This window comes from Aquarana catesbeiana, linkage group LG02 (assembly GCF_042186555.1).
Source record: "Aquarana catesbeiana isolate 2022-GZ linkage group LG02, ASM4218655v1, whole genome shotgun sequence".
NCBI classification, from domain to species: Eukaryota; Metazoa; Chordata; class Amphibia; order Anura; family Ranidae; genus Aquarana; species Aquarana catesbeiana.
The window spans coordinates 429,594,363-429,615,436 of record NC_133325.1 but is presented as its reverse complement, the minus strand read 5'-3'; the positions used below and the strand labels follow the sequence as shown (position 1 = coordinate 429,615,436).

Below are 21,074 nucleotides of genomic sequence, written 5' to 3'. Positions count from 1 at the left end.
TTTTCAGAAAGGTCATGAAACATTAAGGGCCAGTTCACACCACATGCAGTCCAGTGCATTTTTTTTCTGTATCAAAAATGCATGGAAAGTTAGTTATATGGTTTCCAATGGCATAGGTCACACCAGTGCATGTCCAGGGCTTTTCAGTTCCAGAAAAAAAAGTAGAACATGCTGCATTTTTCCTGCACTGGACTGTACTGGAACGCAATAAAATGCATCAAAAACGCACCGGACTGCATTAGAATGCATCAAAAATGCATTAAAAACTGCACCGGACCCCAGTACAGTTAAAAAAAAAACAAAACAGGGATAAATAAGAAAAAAAAAACACCTGGAATGCATCCAAAAATGCTTCAAAAACACATAAAAAAATGCACCGGAACGTGCACACATTAAAAATGCGCATGCAGAAACGCATCTGGAACAGATCTGGAGTGCGTTTTTGTGGTGTGAACCGGCCCTTAATCAATTCCCCAAGCCAGAATCTTGTGCCAGCCCCCCCCCACTTATCGAGAACAAAGATCCATATAGTATAAAACACAATTTTTATTTACGTAAAAAAGAAGTGAAATGCACCTTTATATAAAAGCGCCGTAGCCAGTAATAACGATAACAGCTCAATTGGCTTGCTTTTCCAATTAACCCTATGCACATTAACCCCTAACACCCATATTGCTAATATTGCAACATAAATATTACCATATTAAGAGGATCACATAAACAGCACATTAACCCACCTATCTACTGGACCAATACAAAACACAAGTTACGTATCCTAAACACCTATTATAAATCAGGCACAGTTCATCTTATAACTATATATATATTTAGAACCCATAAAACTATACAAATATCTATGGATGTGGAATGAGGTCATGTCAGAAAATGTCACATATACAGTGGGGAAAATAATTATTTGATCTCCTGCAGATTTTGTAAGTTTGCCCACTTACAAAGAAATGAAGGGTCTATCATTTTCATCATAGGTGTATTTTAAATGATATAGACAGAATATCAACCAAAAATCAGAGAGATAAGGCATTTCTTGTAGTTGGTGACCAAGTTTGTACACACTTCAGGAGGGATTTTGGTCCACTCTTCTTTACAGATCTTCTCTAAATCCTTAAGGTATCTTGGCTGTCTCTTGGCAGCTCAAAGGTTCAGCTTCCTCCATATATTTTCTATAGGATAAGGGTCTGGAGACTGGCTAGGTCACTCCATGACCTTAATGTGTTTCTTCTTGAGCCACTCCTTTGTTGCCTTGAAGGTATGTTTTGGGTCATTGTCATGCTGAAAGACCCATCCACAACCCATCCTCAGTGTTCTGGCTGAGGGAAGAAGGTTCTCATCCAAGATTTTATAATCCTTTGGCTCCTCAATGCGGCAAAGTCGGCTGTACCTTTAGCAGAGAAGCAGCCCCAAAGTATAATGTTTCCACCTCCATGCTTGACTGTAGGTATGGGGTTCTTAGGGGTATAGTCAGCATTTTTCTTCCTCCAAAACACTGCAAGTCCCCCTCTTCAAAAAGGCACATGTACAGTCATGCCAATGAACATCTAAATGATTAAGAGAAGGATTGGGAGAAAGTGCTGTGGTCAGATGAGACCAAAATTTAGCTGTACATTCATTGTATATAATGCAGCCCGGCAGGTCAGGAAAGGGAGGGGATGAGCGAGCGCCCCCCCCCCCTCCTGAACCATACCAGGCCACATGCCCTCATCATGAGGGGGTGGGTGCTTTGGGGCAGTGGGGGTCTGTTGATGGGGACAAGGGCCTCTTCCCAACAACCCTTGCCCAGTGGTTGTCGGGGTTTGCAGACGGGGGGCTTATCGGAATCTGGAAGCCCCCCCAGATCCCAGCCCCCGCTATGTGAATGAGTATGGGGTACACTGTACCCCATACTCATTCACCCCAAAAAGTAGTGTAGTGTAAAAAAATACAGTAGACAGTTTTTGACAAGTCTTTTATTAAAAATATCTTCTTTCCCGCTTCTTCCCCTGGTCTTCCTCCATCTTCTCCCGCATCTTCCTCCTCTGGGCTTCTCCTTCTCCCGCTTCTTCTTTTGCTCTTCTTCTTTCTCCTGTCTTCTTTGTCCGGTGTTCTTCTTCCTCTGCCGCCGCTTCCACCGCCGACCCTCCTCCGATGCTGCGTCCTGCTGATCTGTCTGCGCCGATGTCAAGCATTTCTTAGATAACGATGAAGGCGTGGCCATCCGATGATGTCATCTGGAGGCCCCACCCCCTTGTGACATCATGAACCCATCATGCCCCGAGTGGTGACGGCACAAGGGGGTGGGGCCTTCAGATGACGTTATCCAATGGCCACGCCCCCATCCTTATCTAAGACATGCTTGACATTGGCGCGGACAGATCAGTGGGATGCAGCATCGGAGGAGGGTAGTTGGCGGGAGCGGCGGCAGAGCAAGAAAGAAGACAGAAGAAAGTAGAAGAGTGGAAGAAGAAGTTGGAGAAGGAGGAGCCCGGAGGAGGAAGATGCGGGAGAAGATGGAGGAAGACCGGAGGAAGAAGTGGGGAAGAAGAAGATATTTTTAATAAAAGACTTGTCAAAAACTGTCTACTGTATTTTTTCACACTACACTACTTTTTTTGGTGAATGGGTAGGGGTACAATGTACCCCATACTCATTCACAATGGGGGGGTGGGATCTGGGGGCCCCCTTGTTATAGGGGGCTTCCAGATTCTGTGAAGCCCCCCGCCTGCAGACCCCGACAAACACCGGGCAAGGGTTGTCGGGAAGAGGCCCTTGTCCTTGTCAACATGAGGGCAAGGTGTTTTGTTGAGGGCACGCTCGTTCTCTCCCTTTCCTGACCTGCCGGGCTGCATGCTCGGATAAGGATCTGGTATGGATTTTGGGGGGGACCCCACGCCATTTTTAAAAAAAATGTTGGCGTGGGGGGGGTCCCCTCCAAATCCATACTAGATCCAAGGGCCTGGTATGGACCTGGGGGGGACCCCACGTTGTTTTTTTTACAATTTTTTTCCCGGCCACCTCCTTAGCAACCAGCTATATACAGTGTAAAAAAAACCCCGCAAAATGTGGTAAAAACGCATGTCCAAAAACACGGCAAGCACTGCAAAAAGCACTGCAGAAATTCTCAAAAGCAACATGCATAGATGTGAATCGAGCCTTAGAGAAGATCTGTAAAGAAGAGTGGACCAAAATCCCTCCTGAGATGTGTGCAAACCTGGTCACCAACTACAAGAAACATCTGACCTCTGTGCTTGCCAACAAGGGTTTCTCCACCAAGTACTAAGTCATGTTATGCTCAGGGATCAAATGCTTATTTTACTCACTGAACTGCAACTTAATTTATAGCATTTATTTTATGTGTTTTTTTCTGGATTTTTGGTTTATATTCTGTCTCTACCATTTAAAATACACCTATGATAGACCCTTTGTTTCTTTGTAAGTGGGCAAAATCTGCAGGGGATCAAATAATTATTTTCCCCACTGTACATGGAAATATATAAATAAATAAAAAAATAAAAAGTACAAAGATACAAATACAAATTCAAAATTTATAAAGTATGCTGAATGCTCAGCCAGTCGTACCTACACATAGGATAGAAAGCAATTCAGATTGTACATTTAAACCTTTTGGTTGCATTGTATTGTATACACTAGTGTGCAAAAGGTACGTGTGAAAACATGCTATAAGTTAAGAATGCTTTTAGAAATAGAAGTGTTCATAGTTAATTTTTTTCATCAAATAACAAATTTGAAAGTAATTAAACAGAAGACAAATCCAAATCAAATCAATATTTGCTGTGACCACCCTTTGCCTTCAAAACAGCATTAATTCTTCTAGGTACACTTGCACACCGTTTTTGAAGGAACTCATGAGGTAGGTTGTTCCAAGCATCTTGGAGAACTAACCACAGATCTTTTGTGGATGTAGGCTGCCTCAAATCCTTCTGTCTCTTTATGTAATTCCAGACAGACTTGATGATGTTGCGATCAGGGCTCTGTGGGGGCCAAACCATCACTCCCAGGACTTCTTGTTTTTTACACTAAAGATCTTAATGGCATTGGCTGTATGTAAAATAAATTTGGGGCCAATCACACACCTCCCTGATCATATGGCATGATGGATAAGTATTTACCTGTATTTCTCAGGTAGGAGGACATCACTGATCCTGACCAAATCTCCATCTCCATTTGCAGAAATGCAGCCTTCCACCATGCTTCACTGTTGCCTGCAGACACTCATTGTACCGCTCTCCAGTCCTTCCGCAATTGAATTGCCTTCTGCTGCAGCCCAGTATTTCAAATTTGGCTCATCAGTCCAGAGCACCTGCTGCAAATTTTCTGCATCTCAGTTACGATGTTATCGTGCATATTTAAGTTGCTTAGCCATATTTCCATGTTGGAGGTATGGCTTTTTGGCCACAATTTTTCCTTGTAGACCACTTCTGGCTAGACGTCTTTGGGACTCTTGGGTCCCACTAGTTTCCGCCAGATCTGTGCTGATGGCACTATTGGACATCTTCTGATATCGGAGAGAAGTAAGCATGTGTCTTTCATCTGCTGCTTTCAGTTTCCTTGGCCGAACACAGCATCTATGGTCCTCAAAGTTGCCTGTTTCTTTGTTCTTCTTTAAAAGAGCTTGAAACCCCAATCTGCTTTGAAATCTCTGCCTGGGAGAAACCTTGCTGATGTAGTATAACCAACTTGTTTCTTGTTGCTGTGCTCAGACTTGCTATAGTGTATGACCTGTGCCAATAAACTGTCTTCCACAACCTCACCTAAGTAGCAGAGTTTGGTTGTTCCTCACCCGGTTTTAAGACTCCTACACAGCTGTTTCTGGTTCATTTAACCACTTGCTGCCCGCCCGCCGTCATATGACAGCGGGACGGTGCAGCTGTTATCCTGGGCCGCCGTCATATGACGGCGCAGCCTTCCAGGCAGCCCAGGGGGCACGCGCACGCCGCCGCATCGCTCGGGTCCCAGTGCGCGTGCCCGGCGGCCGCGATGTCCGCCGGGCACCCGCGATTGCCCGGTAACTGAGCAGGACCGTGGAAACACACAGATCTACATCCTGTCAGATGGGAGGAGACCGATGGTGTATTCCTTGTACAGAGGAACACCGATCGGTCTCCTCCCCTTGTGAATTCTCTCGCCACACAGTTAGAATCACTCCCTAGCAACACAATAACCCCTACAGCACCCCCTCCTGGTTAACCCCTTCATTGCCAGTCACATTTATACAGTAATCAATGCATTTTTATAGCACGGATCGCTGTAAAAATGTGAATGGTCCCAAAAATGTGTCAAAATTGTCCGATGTGTCTGCCGCAATATCGCAGTCACAATAAAAATCGCAGATCGCCGCCATTACTAGTAAAAAAAAAAAAAATAATAAAAATGCTATAAATCTATCCCCTTATTTTGTAGACGCTATAACTTTTGCGCAAACCAATAAATATACGCTTATTGCGATATTTTTTACCAAAAATATGTAGAAGAATACGTATCGGCCTAAAATGAGGAAAAAATTTGTTTAAAAAAAAAAAAAAAAATTTGGATACTTATTATAGCAAAAAGTAAAAAATATTGTGTTTTTTCAAACTTGTCACTCTTGTTTTTTTTATAGCACAAGAAATAAAAACCGCAGGGGTGATCAAATACCACCAAAAGATAAAATGATAAAAATTTCATTTGGGTACAGTGTAGTATGACCGCGCAATTATTATTCAAAGTGCGACAGCGCTGAAAGATGAAAATTGGCTTGGGCAGGAAGGGGGTGAAAATGCCCTGTATGGAAGTAGTTAATGACTGTGTTTCAACATGAACATGAAATCAATGATCATTAACACCTGCTTGGTATAATTGATTAACCATACACTTGACTCTAATCCTACAAAATTCCTAATTTTATGCAAGTGTACAAAGTGTGCAAGTGTAAGAACAGATTTTTAGATTTTTCTTCTGTTCACTCACTATGCAGTTTGTATATAAAATATATATTTTTGAAAACATTCTTACTTTAAAGCATTTCTTTACACCTGCCTAAAATGTTTTTACAGTACTGTACCTTTGTGTTAAAATTACTGAAGGCCCCAAATAAACATTAATGACAGTTACCTTTATGTTGTATCTGTGGGCAGCTTCCAGAACCAGAGGCACCAGGTTTTCCACCGACTCCCCATTTTCATCTGCTGTTCCAGGTGGATACCAAGACAGTACCAATACTCCTACAAGAAATATAGAATTGAAGAATAAATATAGTTAAAGTACTACTGTTATATTACGAGTGTGAAATCATTCAGCCCCAAAGTGATCAACTCCTCACAAATTCTGGAATATTTTAATCTCATAGTTATGCTGGATAATATTGCTGATAAAACTCTGGATTCAGACATTTGTTTTTTTTCTAAATTTGACTTCAGATTTTTTTAAACAGGAATATGTCCCATAAAAATACTAACTATTAACCAGCCAACAGATTTGTAGTGAGCGGTACATGATGAAAATGTATAAGCTATGCCATGGCAAAGAAATATGTCCTTAACCACTAAGCCACCGCCCACCGTCATATGACGGTGGGACGAGGCAGCTCTTGTTCTGGGCGGACGTCATATGACGTGATCGCCCTCCTGAGCCGCTGCGTCGCTAACAGAGATCTGTATGTAAACACAGATCCACGTCCTGTCAGAGAGGAGAGGAGACCGATGGTGTGTCCCTTGTACATAGGGACACAGATCGGTCACCTACCCCAATTGCAGTGTAACATGACCGCGCAATTGTCATTCAAAGTGCGACAGCGCTGAAAACTGAAAAATGGCTTGGGCAGGAAGGGGGTGAAAGTGCCCTGTATTGAGGTGGTTAAAGTGGTTGAAGAGGTAGAAGGTATTTTATACAATGCATTAAGACAAAAAAACCTTTTGTGTGCAGCAGCCCCCTCAGCGCCCCTAATACTTACCTGACCCCCATCTCGATCCAGTGATGTTGCACGAGAGACTCGGCTGGCCGGAACTCTCCCTCCTGATTGGCTGAGACAACAGCGGAGCACTGCTGTCAATCAAAGTTAGTGAGCCAGTGAGGAGAAAAAGGGGCCACGGCTCTGTGTCTGAATGGACACACAGAGCAGCGGCTCGGCTAAGGTGCCCCTATAGCAAGCTGCTTTCTGTGGGGACATTTGGCAGGGGGAGGGGAAAGAAGGGCTGAAGAGGGACCTGAGAAGCATAATATCGGGTTGCTCTGTGCAACACCACTGCACAGACAGGGCCGGCGCTACCAATAGACAAGGTATGTAATGATGTGTATGCTTTATGTTATAATTCAAGTTCAATTGTTATGCCTAGTTCCCTGTGCATGTTAGGAAACAGTTAACAGTTTTGTTCATGTGATCTGGGGCGGGGAGCTATGGTCAGTTCTGTAAGATGGATGCTGCTGAATAAAAACCAGGCTCATGTTCAAGCTTTTGCTGTCTGCTTAATCTTGGTGTTAAATCATCACATGGTACCAGAAGTCGGGTCAGAAGAGTCATGGCAGCAAACAGCAACACAAAGAACATTCCATCCCTGGATTTGGAATCAGGGAATGTATCTGAAAACTGGTCACAATGGAGGGAGCTGATAGAGCTTGTGTTTGCAGGACCAGATGCAGACAAATAGTCTGATCAGCAGAAAGCAGCTCACTTTCTGATATGTGTGGGACAAAAAGGACGTGATGTGTGTCGATCCTGGCAAGCTAGTGGGGAGATCACTGCAGAGGACAAAAAGAAAACAGAGGTACTGTTTGCCAAGTTTGAGGCATACTGCAACCCAAGGAGAAACTCCACAGTGCAAATGAAACTGTTTTATGAGAGGAACCAGTGTTGAGGTGAGTCTGTGGATAAATGGGTGACACAGCTACGCTTGCTTGCCAAAGACTGTGCTTTCTATGATGCTGGAGATATGATAAAAGACCGCATTCTGATGGGCAGTAAGTTTAAGGAAGTTCAGGAAAAGCTGCTGCAGGAAGAAGACTTAAATCTTGAGAAAGCCATAAGGATTGCCAGAGCATATGAAATGTCAAGAAAGGACATGCAGGTACTGGAAAGAACACAGCTCCAGATTAATGCTATAGAAAATCACAGCAGCAGATATGGGCAAGAAAGAACACACAAAGGAATAAAGAACACCTATGGCACTGGGACAAGTAACACACAAGAAGCGTGTGGATATTGTGGAAACATGGACCATAAAAATAGTGTCTGTCCGGCAAAGGGGCAGATATACAATAAATGCAAGAAAAGAGGACATTTTACCAGGGTGTGTAAACTGTCTTCACAAACTGGAAGGTCAAAAACACGTTCTGTACACGCCATAGAGGACAATGATGACAATGCAGGGTCAGACTCAGACTGCACCCCAATATATCTTGCAGCAGTACAAAAAACACATCAGTCTGCAGATGAAGCAACTGTGACATTACAGATAGGGGCTAACAAAACTCCAATCACATTTAAAATAGATACAGGAGAACAAGTAAGTTGTGTGCCAAGCTACATATACCTGGAACACCTCAGTAATGAATCCCCCTTAGAGACTCAGGACCTACCGAAACTAATGGGATATGCTGGTGAAAAGCTGAAAGTAATGGGTCGCTGTCATGCAAAATGCTCATACAAGGGATCTGAAAAGGCTTTACAATTGTTTGTGATATAAACACAAGCCCCAGCCGTGCTAGGTCTCAGAACAAGTAAAGAGTTTGGACTTGTGAAGATCATAATGACTGTGGATGGTGGGCACAGAGGTCTGACAGAGGCTGACATTAAACGTGAGTACTGTGATCTATTCAAGGGCCTGGGGTGCCTCCCAGGTGTAAGCTGCCTACGTAAAAAGAGGGTGCACAGCCTGTCATTCACGCCCCAAGGAGAATACCTTTAACACTTGTGGATAAAGTCTGACAAGAACTCACTAGATTGGAGAAGCTGGGAGTAGTAAAAAAGGTCACAGAACCATCGGAATGGGTCAGTTCTATGGTTGTGGTGGAGAAGAATACAGGTGCAATTCGCATATGCATTGACCCACGTGATTTGAATAAAGTCATAATGAGAGAACACTACAAACTCCCCACCATAGAGGATATAGCGCACAAGCTAGTAGGAGCAACAGTATTTAGTGTACTAGACACCCATTCGGGTTACTGGCAATTGCGTCTTGATGAAGCCAGCAGTTACTTGACCACCTTTAACTCCCCTTTGGGTCGATGATGTTTCACAAGGATACCTTTCGGCATAGAATCTGCACAGGAAATATTTCAAAAGAAATCACACGAATTGATCGCTGGTCTACAGGGTGTTGAAGTAATAGTTGATGATTTGCTGGTCTATGGGAAGGATCAAATGGAACATGACAAAAACCTTACTGCTTTGCTAAATCGGTGTCATGAGAAGAATCTTACACTCAATCCAAACAATATGCAAACTGGGGTAGAAGAAGTTACATATTTTGGACACCTACTAACCAAAGAGGGTTTGAAGCCTGATCCAAAGAAGATAACAGCAGTTCTTAACATGAAGGCCCCAACCTCCAGAAAGGAGCTGGAGACATCACTAGGTATTTTCAACTATCTATCCAAATTCTCTCAGGGCCTTGCTCAACAGATAGCACTGCTACGTACACTGCTACAGAAGGATGCTGTTTGGTATTGGGATGCAAACATTGAAAAAGACTTTCGACAATGTGAAAAAAATGATCCCTAAACATCCAGGGCCAATACTGAAATATTTTGATGTAAACTGTGACACTGTACTTAAAGTGGATGCATCCCAGTTTGGGTTAGGTGCTGTCCTGACTCAACAAGGACATCCTGTGGCATATGCTTCACAAGCACTGACCACAACGCAAGCCAATTATGCCCAAATTGAGAAAGAGATGCTGGCTATTGTGAATAGATGTGAGAAATTTCACTAGTACATATATATTCGCCCGGTAGTTGTGGAAACAGACCACAAGCCATTGGAGCACATTCTACAGAAATCACTAGCTTCTACACCTCCACGTCTGCAGCGGATAGTTATGAAATTATAGCAGTATGATCTCACAGTAAAGTATAAGCCTGAAAAGGAAATTCCAATTGCAGATACCCTGTCTAGGGTGTTTCTAGAAGGACATGAAGCACGGGATGAACCTGTGTTGGAAGAACAGGTACATACAGTACTAGCGAACATTCCAATATCGGATGTACGGCTGGAGAAGATAAGACAAGACACCAAACAGGATAAAGTCCTAGAAAAACTAACTTGTGTCATGTGCAATGGCTGACTAGAAAAACTAAAGAAGCTGTGTCCTGAACTATAGGGATTCTGGCCTATGAAAGATGAGTTATACATTCATTCAGATATCATATTTATGAGTGACCGTATTCTCATTCCTAAGTCACAGCAGGCAGAAGTACTGAAACAACAAATCCACCAGGGGCGTTTGGGCATCACTCTGTGTAAACGCAGAGCGCGGGAGTTGGTCTACTGGCCTAATTTGGACTTTGATATTGAGACACTTGTGAAGAAATGTGAAACCTGACAGACATTTCAAAAACACAATGCAAAGGAACCTCTTACACCATGGAATGCTCCTTCACGGGCATGGCAGAGACTGGCTACAGATATTTTTCATTTTGAGGACAACCATTACCTGATAGCAGGGCTGGACTGGGACAAAAATGTGGCCCTGGACTTCATCCAGACCGGCCCAGGGCACAACACATCAGGGTACGATACATCAGGGCACAGCACATCAGGGTACAGAGCCCAGCACATCAGGGCACAAGGCACATCAGGGTACAACACATCAGGGTACAACACACCAGGGTACGGTACATCAGGGCACAGCACATCAGGGTACAGAGCCCAGCACATCAGGGCACAAGGCACATCAGGGTACAACACACCAGGCCACATCAGGGTACAGAGCCCAGCACATCAGCGTACAGGGCACATCAGGGTACATGACATCAGGGTACAGAGCCCAGCACATCAGGGTACAGCACATCAGGGTACAGGACATCAGGGCACAGGTCACAGTACATCAGGGCACAACACATCAGGGTACAGGGCACAACACATCAGGGCACGTCAGGGCACAGTACATCAGGGTACAGGACATCATGGCACAGGACATCGGGGCACATCAGGGCATAGGACATCAGGCCACAGCACATCAGGGCACGGGGCACATCAGGGCACAAGGCACATCAGATCACGGGGCACATCAGGGCATAGGATATTGGGGCACAGCACATCAGGGCACGGGGCACATAAGGGCATAGGACATCGGGGCACATCAGGTCATGGGGTACATCATGGCATAGGACATCAGGGCACATCAGGGCATGGTGCACATCAGGGCACATAGCACATCATGGCACATCAGGGCACATCGGGGCACATCAGGGCTCGGGGCACATCAGGGCACATTATGGCACATCAGGGCACATGGCACATTATGGGGCACATCAGGCACATTAGGGCACATAGCACATCAGGGCACATAGCACATCAGGGCACGGGACACAGCAGGCCACGGGGCACATCAGGGCACAGGGCATATCAGGGCACATAGCACATCAGGGCACATGGCACATCAGGGCACATGGCACATAGCACATCAGAGCACGGGGCACATCAGGGCACATTATGGCACATCAGGGCACAGGGCACATCAGGGCATGGGGCACATCAGAGCACGCAGCACATCAGGGCACATTATGGCACATGGCACGGGGCACATCAGGGCACATGGCACATTATGGGGCACATAGCACATCAGGGCACATAGCACATCAGGGTACAGGGCACATCAGGGCATGGGGCACATAGCACATCGGGGCACATGATGGGGCACATCATCAGGGCACATCATGGGATCTTACTAGCCAGTATGCAGAGTAGGCAGCGCAGGAAGTGTCTGTCTGTAGTAAGTTCTCTCTCATGTCATGCAGCGCTGCTCGCTCCCCGGCGGCCCCTCCTCTCTTCTCGTCTATCCCAGATGATGTCACAAGCCAATGGGGATACACGAGAAGAGAGGAGGGGCCGCCGGGGAGCGAGCAGCGCTGAGTGGCATGAGAGAGAACATACTTGGCTATATCTCGATCTACCCGTCAGGCGCAAGCTGTCGGTGGTGGAGGGGTGGATCGCCGCGCACCGCAGATGCGGCTAAAACCGGCCCACACTGAGCCATCGGCCCACTGGGAATCTCGAGGTAGTCCCGATGGCCAGTCCATCCCTGCATGATAGTAGTAGATTACTACAGAAAATACTTTGAGCTAGTGCAGCTGAGAAATTTAAAAGCATCAAAATTCATATGGGTTTTCAAAACAATACTTTCAAGACATGGAGTGTGTGAAGAACTTGTGTCTGATAATGGGCCACAATTCTCATGTTCTGAGTTCCAGTGCTTCCTGTTTGAATGGGGAATCAGGCACAAACCCACAAGCCCCTATCACCCACAGGCCAATGGTCCAGCAGAGAAGTATGTTGGCATAGCCAAATCCATTATACTGAAAGTGCAATCATCAGGGCAGGATGTGTACCTAGGACTGTTAAACTATCGTGCAACACCTATTGAAGGTTTATGCTCACCTGCTCAGCTGCTAATCGGTAGAACACTGAGGACCACAGTGCCTATTGCACCACAGAAATTGCAGCCTCAGTCTATTCCAGAGGATCGAGTAACAGCTCAGAGGATCATAAACATGAAAAGGCAAAAACTGTATTTTGATAAATCTACAAAATCCCTTTGTCCGCTCTCTGCTGGGCAAGCTGTGCGACACAGAGTCACTGGGAATACATGGGAACCCGCTCGAATTGTCAAAGAAGCCAATTCACCAAAATCATATATAATCGAGACCAAGTGTGGACAGAAACTGAGACGAAACAGGCATCATCTTCGTCCAGACACTGCTGCGGATACATCATCAGAGGAACCGGATGACACTGGAGATAAAGAACAAGCCCATGATGGCACAGAAGTCCTAAACACGGATATTGAGTCTACTGAGGATACCGAGGACAGCATAAACGTATCAGCATGTGATAATGCCGGGAGTGACTTTCAACTGGTCACCAATCCTACGGATGATGAGCCAGCAATTATTTTCTCTCGCTCTGGTCGAGCTATTAAACCAAAGATATGGAGGGACTTTGTCTCATATTAAATGCTTCAAACTTGTGAGGGAAGATGTAATGATGTGTATGCTTTATGCTATAATTCAAGTTTAATTGTTATGCCTAGTTCCTTATGCATGTTAGGAAACAGTCAGTGGCGGAATTACCGGGGTCGCAACAGTCGCACTTGCGACGGGGCCCGCCGGCATTCCGCCACTGTGGGGGGGGCCCAGCGGGGTTGCTATTTACGGCTCTGAGCGGAGATCGTGTCGGTCCTCTCTGGCAGGGGATAAGGGAGGACACACAGGCACAGCTGATCTTACGGCTCCCCCTTCTCCCCCCTCCTCCCTCTTGTGTGCTCCGCGGGCAGTCAAGTGTGAAGCTAAAGAGCTCACATTTCCTGCGGAACACACAGGAGGGGGGAGAAGGGGGAGCCGTAAGATCAGCTGTGCCTGTGTGTCCTCCCTTATCCCCTGCCAGAGAGCAGGGCCGTCTTTAACGTGGGGCAAACAGGGCATCTACCCCGGGCCTTGTCTTTGCTGCCCTGTTTGCCCCAAACTGTCCGCAAATTGTGGCCCCGATGATGGCACCGCAGAGTGCACCGGGGACACGGGCAGCAGAGCTGTATGAGCGAGCAGAGAGGGGGTGGGGCCAGGAGCTCCACTGACACGCTGCTGTGCCCTATGCAGCCTGTGTATTTGGGAGGGAGCAGCCTTAGTAGGAGCTGAGAGCCCCACCCCCCTGTATTCCCCAGCCAGCAGAGAGGGGCGGGGCCAGGAGCTCCACTGAAGCTCTGACCCCGCCCCATGCAGTCTGTGTACTCAGGAAGGAGCGGCTATAGAAGGAGATTTGAGTGGGAGTCCCAGACCTCTAAACGTATATGAAGAGCCCAGCTGGCCAGATATGTCCTTCCCCCATAGACTGCCTGAATGCTAAACCCTGAGCTGTTGTACAACTGCAAAGCTGTGCATTTCTGAAAGTTCTCTGACCATCTCTTGTAGTATGTCCGCCGTCTCCTGTAGTATGTCCGCCGTCTCCTTTAATATGTCCGCCGTCTCCTTTAATATGTCCACCGTCTCCTGTAGTATGTCCGTCGTCTCCTGTAGTATGTCCGCCGTCTGCTGTAGTAAGTCCACCGTCTCCTGTAGTAAGTCCACCGTCTCCTGTAGTAAGTCCACCGTCTCCTGTAGTAAGTCCACCGTCTCCTGTAGTAAGTCCGCCGTCTCCTGTAGTATGTCCGCCGTCTCCTGTAGTATGTTCGCCGTCTCCTGTAGTATGTCTGCAGTCTCTGACCATCTCCTGTAGTATGTCCACCGTCTCCTGTAGTATGTCCGCCGTCTCCTGTAGTATGTCTGCAGTCTTTGACCATCTCCTGTAGTATGTCCGCCGTCTCCTGTAGTATGTCCGCCGTCTCCTGTAGTATGTCTGCAGTCTGACCGTCTCCTGTAGTAAGTCCACCGTCTCCTGTAGTATGTCCGCCGTCTCCTGTAGTATGTCTGCAGTCTCTGACCATGTCCTGTAGTATGTCTGCTGTCTCCTGTAGTATGTCCGCCGTCTCCTGTAGTATGTCCACAGTCTGACCATCTCCTGTAGTATGTCCGCCGTCTCCTGTAGTATGTCTGCAGTCTGACCATCTCCTGTAGTATGTCCACCATCTCCTGTAGTATGTCCGCCGTCTCCTGTAGTATGTCCGCCGTCTCCTGTAGTATGTCCGCCATCTCTGACCATCTGCTGTAGTATGTCTGCAGTCTCTGACTGTCTCCTCCTCAGTGAGTGGCAATGATGTGCTGTAACCACTAGCAACCATTCAGTAAGTCCGCCGTCTCCTGTAGTATGTCTGCCGTCTCCTGTAGTAAGTCCGCCATCTCCAGTAGTATGTCCGCCGTCTTCTGTAGTAAGTCCGCAGTCTCCTGTAGTAAGTCCGCCATCTCCAGTAGTATGTCCGCCGTCTCCTGTAGTAAGTCCGCAGTCTCCTGTAGTAAGTCCGCCGTCTCCTGTAGTATGTCCGCCGTCTCCTGTAGTATGTCCGCCGTCTCCTGTAGTATGTCTGCAGTCTGACCGTCTCCTGTACTATCTCTGCAGTTCTTTCAACCAATCAACAAGCAGAAATTATGTGTTGTAACCTCTAGCAACCAGTCAGTGAGCGGTAATGATAGGCTGTGACCTCTGGCAACCAATTGCAATCACTGGGTGATCTGCTGCAGTAAACTGATTTTGAGTCTACCTGCTATTTTTTTTGTATGCCTCAGAATGGAGGGCCAAAGAAAATGTTTGCCCGGTCCAATCAATATTAAAGATGGCCCTGCCAGAGAGGATGGACGGGCAAATAGAACGTTAATGCCGGTGTCTCTGTGCTACTGTTCCATGACAGACACCGATCTCCGCTCAGAGCCGTGCTGTCCTGAGAAGGCAGACGGCACTGATGGAAATTAATAGCATTCACTGAAGAGCACGATAGGAGGCACTGATAGAAGGCACTGATGAGCACTAATAGGAGGCACTGATGGGCACTGATGAGCACTGATAGAAGGCACTGATGAGCACTGATAGAATGCACTGATGGGCACTGATAGAAGGCACTGATGAGCACTGATAGAATGCACTGATGGGCACTGATAGAATGCACTGATGGGCACTGATAGAAGGCACTGATAAAAGGCATTGATAGAAGGCACTGATAGGAGGCACTAATGGTCAATGATAGAAGGCACTGATGGACACTGATAGAAGGCACTGATGGGCACTGATAGGAGGCACTAATGGGCACTGATAGGAGGCATTTATGGGCACTGATAGGAGGCACTGATGGGCACTGATAGGAGGCACTAATGTGCACTGATAGGCTGCACTGATAGCTGGCATTGATGGGCACTGATAGGTGGTACTGATGGGCACTGAGGAACACTGATAGGCAGAACTCAGGCAGTATTGATGGGCTTTGATGGGCAGAATTGAAGAGTACTGATAGGTGGCACTGATGGACGCTGTTAGGTGGCATTGATGAGCACTGATGGCAGCATTGATGGGCACTGATAGATGGCACTGATGGTTGAGGCACTGATTATCAGTGTAAACAATTTACTGTCATTCTTGATAGTTAATGGCAGTCCTTTTCTAATACAGACACAGCGTGGGAGGAAAAGGCTGCGGATAACCGGTAAGTCTGTTTACATGTGATCAGCTGATCACATGGTAAAAGGCCACTGTGATTGTGCTGAATGTACGTCCCAGGAGTCATGCGGGAAGCACGGTTTTGGGAGGATGTCCGTGGACACCCCCCCAAAATTGGAAGCCTGGGGCTCGGATGGAAGGGGGGCCCATCATGGTTTCTTGCACCGGGGCCCTGAAGGTTCTAGTTACGCCTCTGGAAACAGTTAACAGTTTTGGTCATGTGATCTGGGGGCGGGGAGCTATGGTCAGTTCTGTAAGATGGATGCTGCTAAATAAAGACTAGGCTCATGTTCAAGCTTTTGCTGTCTGCTTAATCTTGGTGTTAAATCATCACAAGGTAGGCGCCGGCCTACAGTACAGATCAGTAGGGGGTGCCATGCTGGCTACATGCGGCGGTGAGGAGTGAGCACTGAGGTGTTTCATTTGTGCTGCCGCTTCCAAGATGACTGCGCCCACCTTCTTCTGCTCAGGTATACGAGGCAGCGGCGCTGCAGTGCAAACTGAGCTCCCTGCATTGCTAGATCCAGTGGTGGCTGCAGAGTATCGCTGCTAGAGGGAGTGAGGGGGGGGGGTCTATGTGCAGGAGACAGTGAACCTGTAGAACAGCCTGCCTGGGTGTCCTGTCCTCTCCGGTGTGATTCCTCCTTCCCCCGCTGCCGCTTTCATCCAGCAGGTAGAAGACAGAATGTCCGAGCAGAAGGCAGGAGCTGTCCATTTTTTTAAGTTAAAATGCCTATGATTTGTTGTTAGTGGCAGTCCTAGCAACAAATCGTCTGTCTGTTAAATGGAAAGTTGAACATCTCCTGCCCTCTCTTCGGACATGCAGTATCCTCTGTCTTCTACCTGCAGTAAAGGGGGGCAGATGTGGAGTAGATTGGTATACAGGGGGGCAGCTGTGGAGGAGACTGGTATACAGGGGGGAGGGGCAGCTGTGGAGGAGACTGGTATACAGGGAGGGGGGCTGTGGAGGAGACTGGTATACAGGGAGGGGGGCTGTGGAGGAGACTGGTATACAGGGGGGGGAAGCTGTAGAGTTGATTGGTATACGGGGGGCAGCTGTGGAGGAGACTGGTATACAGGGGGGGCAGCTGTGGAGGTGACTGATATACAGGGGGGGGCAGCTGTGGAGGAGACTGGTATACAGGTGGGGCATCTGTGGAGGAGACTGGTATACAGGGGGGGCAGCTGTGGGGAAGACTGGTATACGGGGGGGGGGCAGCTGTGGAGGAGACTGGCATACAGGGAGGGGGGATGTTTAGGAGACTGGTATACAGGGAGGGAGCAGCTGTTGAGGAGTCTGGTATACAGGGAGGGGGGCTGTTGAGGAGTCTGGTATACAGGGAGGGGGCTGTGGAGGAGACTGGTATACAGGGAGGGGGCTGTGGAGGAGAGTGGTATACAGGGAGGGGGGCAGCTGTGGAGGAGACTGGTATACAGGGAGGAGGGCTGTGGAGGAGACTGGTATACAGGGAGGGGGCAGCTGTGGAGGAGAGTGGTATACAGGGAGGGGGCAGCTGCAGAGGAGAGTGGTATACAGGGAGGGGGGCTGTGGAGGAGACTGGTATACAGGGAGGGGGGCAGCTGTGGAGGAGAGTGGTATACAGGGAGGGGGGCTGTGGAGGAAACTGGTGTACAGGGAGGGGGCAGCTGTGGAGGAGACTGGTATACAGGGAGGGGGGCAGCTGTGGAGGAGACTGGTATACAGGGAGGGGGGCTGTGGAGGAGACTGGTATACAGGGAGGGGGGCAGCTGTGGAGGAGAGTGGTATACAGGGAGGGGGTCTGTGGAGGAGACTAGTATACAGTGAGGGGGATGTGGAGGAGACTGGTATACAGGGCGGCAGGTGTGGAGGAGACTGGTATACAGGGAGGGGGGCTGTGGAGGAGACTGGTATACAGGAAGGGGGCAGCTGTGGAGGAGACTGGTATAAAGGGAGGGGAGCTGTGAATGTAAGCTCTTTGAGGGTAGGGACTGATGTGAATGTACAATGTATATGTAAAGCGCTGCGTAAATTGACGGTGCTATATAAGTACCTGAAATAAAATAAATAATAATAAAATAAATGTTTAAATGATAAAAAAAAACAAGGACTTTGTATCACTTTAATATTTGGGGGCTGATTTACTAAAGGCAAATGGGCTATTCACTTCCAAAGGGAAGTTGGAAATTTCCCCAGAGCTCAGTGAATGTGGTGAAATTTCATTCTCAAAGAATACCCAATTGTGTGCAAATAAAATAAAAACAAATGCATTTTTGATTGGATGATTGAAATCAGCAGCAGAACTTTACTTCATTCACTAATTCACTATTCACTTCCTGGGATATTGATCTGGTCAGTTAAGTAGCAGAGGCAGTTGTTAATCAGTTTTAGCTGCTTTGGTGGTAAAGAACAGGCCCGTAACAGAAGTGCAGCTTAAGTGCAGGGCCCTACATGACTGGGGTTGCTGGGCAGGTTGTGTTGGTCTGTTTTGAGTTAACTTACCAGGGGCTTCCTCATTGGGTTCAATGGAGGGGTAGGGGTGCGGCCAGGTGTGGATGGGTGTGGTCCCAGGGGTCTGGTAAAAGGGCTCATGAGTGGGACAGCAGTGCAGAGCGGACATCAAGAAGGAGATGTTTTCCCCTGGCTGCTGCACTACCCCCTGCCTTTGGATTTCCAGCATGGAGGATGTGGACAGAATGCTTGGGCAGCTGCAGTCTGCAGCCCTGGAAAATGGCCTTCAGTGGCTGAACTCGCAGCTGGCAGCTGTGCTACAGCGGTCGGGGCAAGGTCTTGCTTCGCCTGCTCCTGCGTTACCACCTGTGAGGAGGTCCCGGCCTCCTGCGCGCTTTTGTCCTGATTCTACCCCTAAGGTGAGCCACCGCCTCGGAAGCCCAATTATGGACCCTCCAGCCCCAGGGCGAAAAGACCCGCTCCTCTTCCCTCGGCGGGGGGCTGGGAGGAATCCTTGACACTGGTGGTACTTCTCCATCCCCCTGCAGGCCTCCTTCGGATGTGGACCAGTATTGGGCAGCTGGCCGGGCGGGGCCTTCCCCCGCCTGCAGCGTGGCCTGGCGTGGGAGGACAGCAGTTACTGGCCTTGCTTCTAGGCCAACCGCGGCCACCACCGGGAGAAGCAGAAATTGCACTGGAGAAGGCGTCGTTCGTGGATCGGTATCTGGGGCTAGCAAAGGCCTGCAGAGTGCTCGGCGGGGGAGACAGTACCCAGGGAGCCACGTGGTGCACCAGGCGCCGGCTGATGACGTCACTCCCGGGCGCCTGGTTCACTCTACTCCTTCAGCGTCCACTGCCATGCAGGGGGATCAGCGTTCCAAGGATGAAGTGTCGGATTCAAAAGAAGAGGAGGACCCGGCGGCTGCAGTCAGGACTGGACCCCTTAAGGGATATGGAGGCGTGGCTGTGCAGATGGATTCCCCGAGACAGCCTGGTAAGTCCATGAATGTACCTGTGTCTGTCCCTGTAATGCCTCTATCTGTGTCAGCTATCCCGAATGTGAGGTCTCCTGTGGTGCCAGTGGGGGGCGGGCCTGTCTCTGTGCCTGTCATGGCGGCCGGGGATGTGTGGGGGTCTCTGGTTAGTGGGTTGGGCGCTCCTGGTACTAGTGGGGGGTCAGGTGGCCAGGGGACAGCGGGAGCTGAGGATGCTCTGCTTTCCAATTTGTTACTGGCCCTGGTCTCCGGCTGCAGGGATCTATTGGGAAGGGGATCTGTGGCGGGGTCCCTTACTCCTTCGGTCTCGCCGGTTTCAGCCTGGATGGCGGCGAGGGATGTGGGATCACCCGTCGTGAGAACACCTTTGCTCCTGCCAGTGGTGCCTGCGGCTCCGTGGCCGCCCGCTGCAACAGGTAGGATGGCTCCAGTCCTCCCCGGGTCTTCAGGGAGGTCACAGGTGAGAAAGGAAAAGGGCCCCTTAGGGTCTTATTTGAAAGCAGAGATTAGGGAGAACCTGGATAAGGTTAAACCTGATGAGAGCAAAAAAGAGGAAGAAGAGAAGCGGCGCTATAGACTTATTCCATGGACGTTCACCAACTGGCTCCAAGCGTTTAATATATTGGCTAGTGTAATAGGGGAGAAGGTGCCAGAGAATTGTTCAGCATTGTTTTGCTATTTGGACTCTATCAGTGAGGCCCAGCAGGTTTATGGGGGCGTGGCTGCGTTATGATGTGCAGTTCCGTCAGTGGAAGGCTGTGAGACTGTCCTTGCGATGGCATCACAAAGACATTGGCTTGTGGATGAAGCTCATGACACAGACCAGGGGCGCCCCGTCCCCCTTTCCTGGTGGGGCCGGGGGTGCCAATACCTCACTATGGGCCACAAAACGCAAGGGGTTCTGCTGGCAGTTTAATGAGGGCGCCTGCAGATTCGGGGGATCATGTCATTTCCGCCACAAATGCTCTGGTTGTGGAGGTTCACATTCCTTGTCCAAGTGCTTCAAGCAAGGAAAGAAAACAGCCGACGCTGGAAAAAGGGAAGACATCAGTGAGGGTAGAAAAAATGCCACTGCACCTAAGTAGGTATCTGAATAGGAATGCAGCGAGAACTTTGTGGTTGGGTTTTGAGGAGGGTTCTCCAATTCCTAGTTCGTTGGCAAGTGTCCTCCCCCCCCGTTTCGGCTAACTTGAAGTCGACTTATGTTCATCCTGAAGTCGTTTCTGGAAAACTGCAGAAGGAGGTGGCATTGGGTAGGATGTCGTTTTCTGTCCTGCCTGTGGTGGACCTGGTGGTTTCACCGTTGGGGGTAGTCCCCAAGAGGGAACCGAACCAGTTTCGCCTTATCCATCACCTTTCCCAC

The 21,074-nt window shown here is 48.3% G+C and overlaps 1 protein-coding gene across 1 annotated transcript in view; it reads right to left on the bottom strand.

Annotated features, from left to right (window-relative positions):
- Positions 1-21,074, bottom strand: part of MANEAL (mannosidase endo-alpha like) — a 61,521-nt gene that overhangs the window by 7,686 nt on the left and 32,761 nt on the right. Inside the window, exon 3 of the mRNA XM_073615506.1 lies at positions 6,106-6,215. Within this exon, the coding sequence (XP_073471607.1) occupies positions 6,106-6,215 (110 nt within the window). The remainder of the gene's footprint in view (positions 1-6,105; positions 6,216-21,074) is intronic.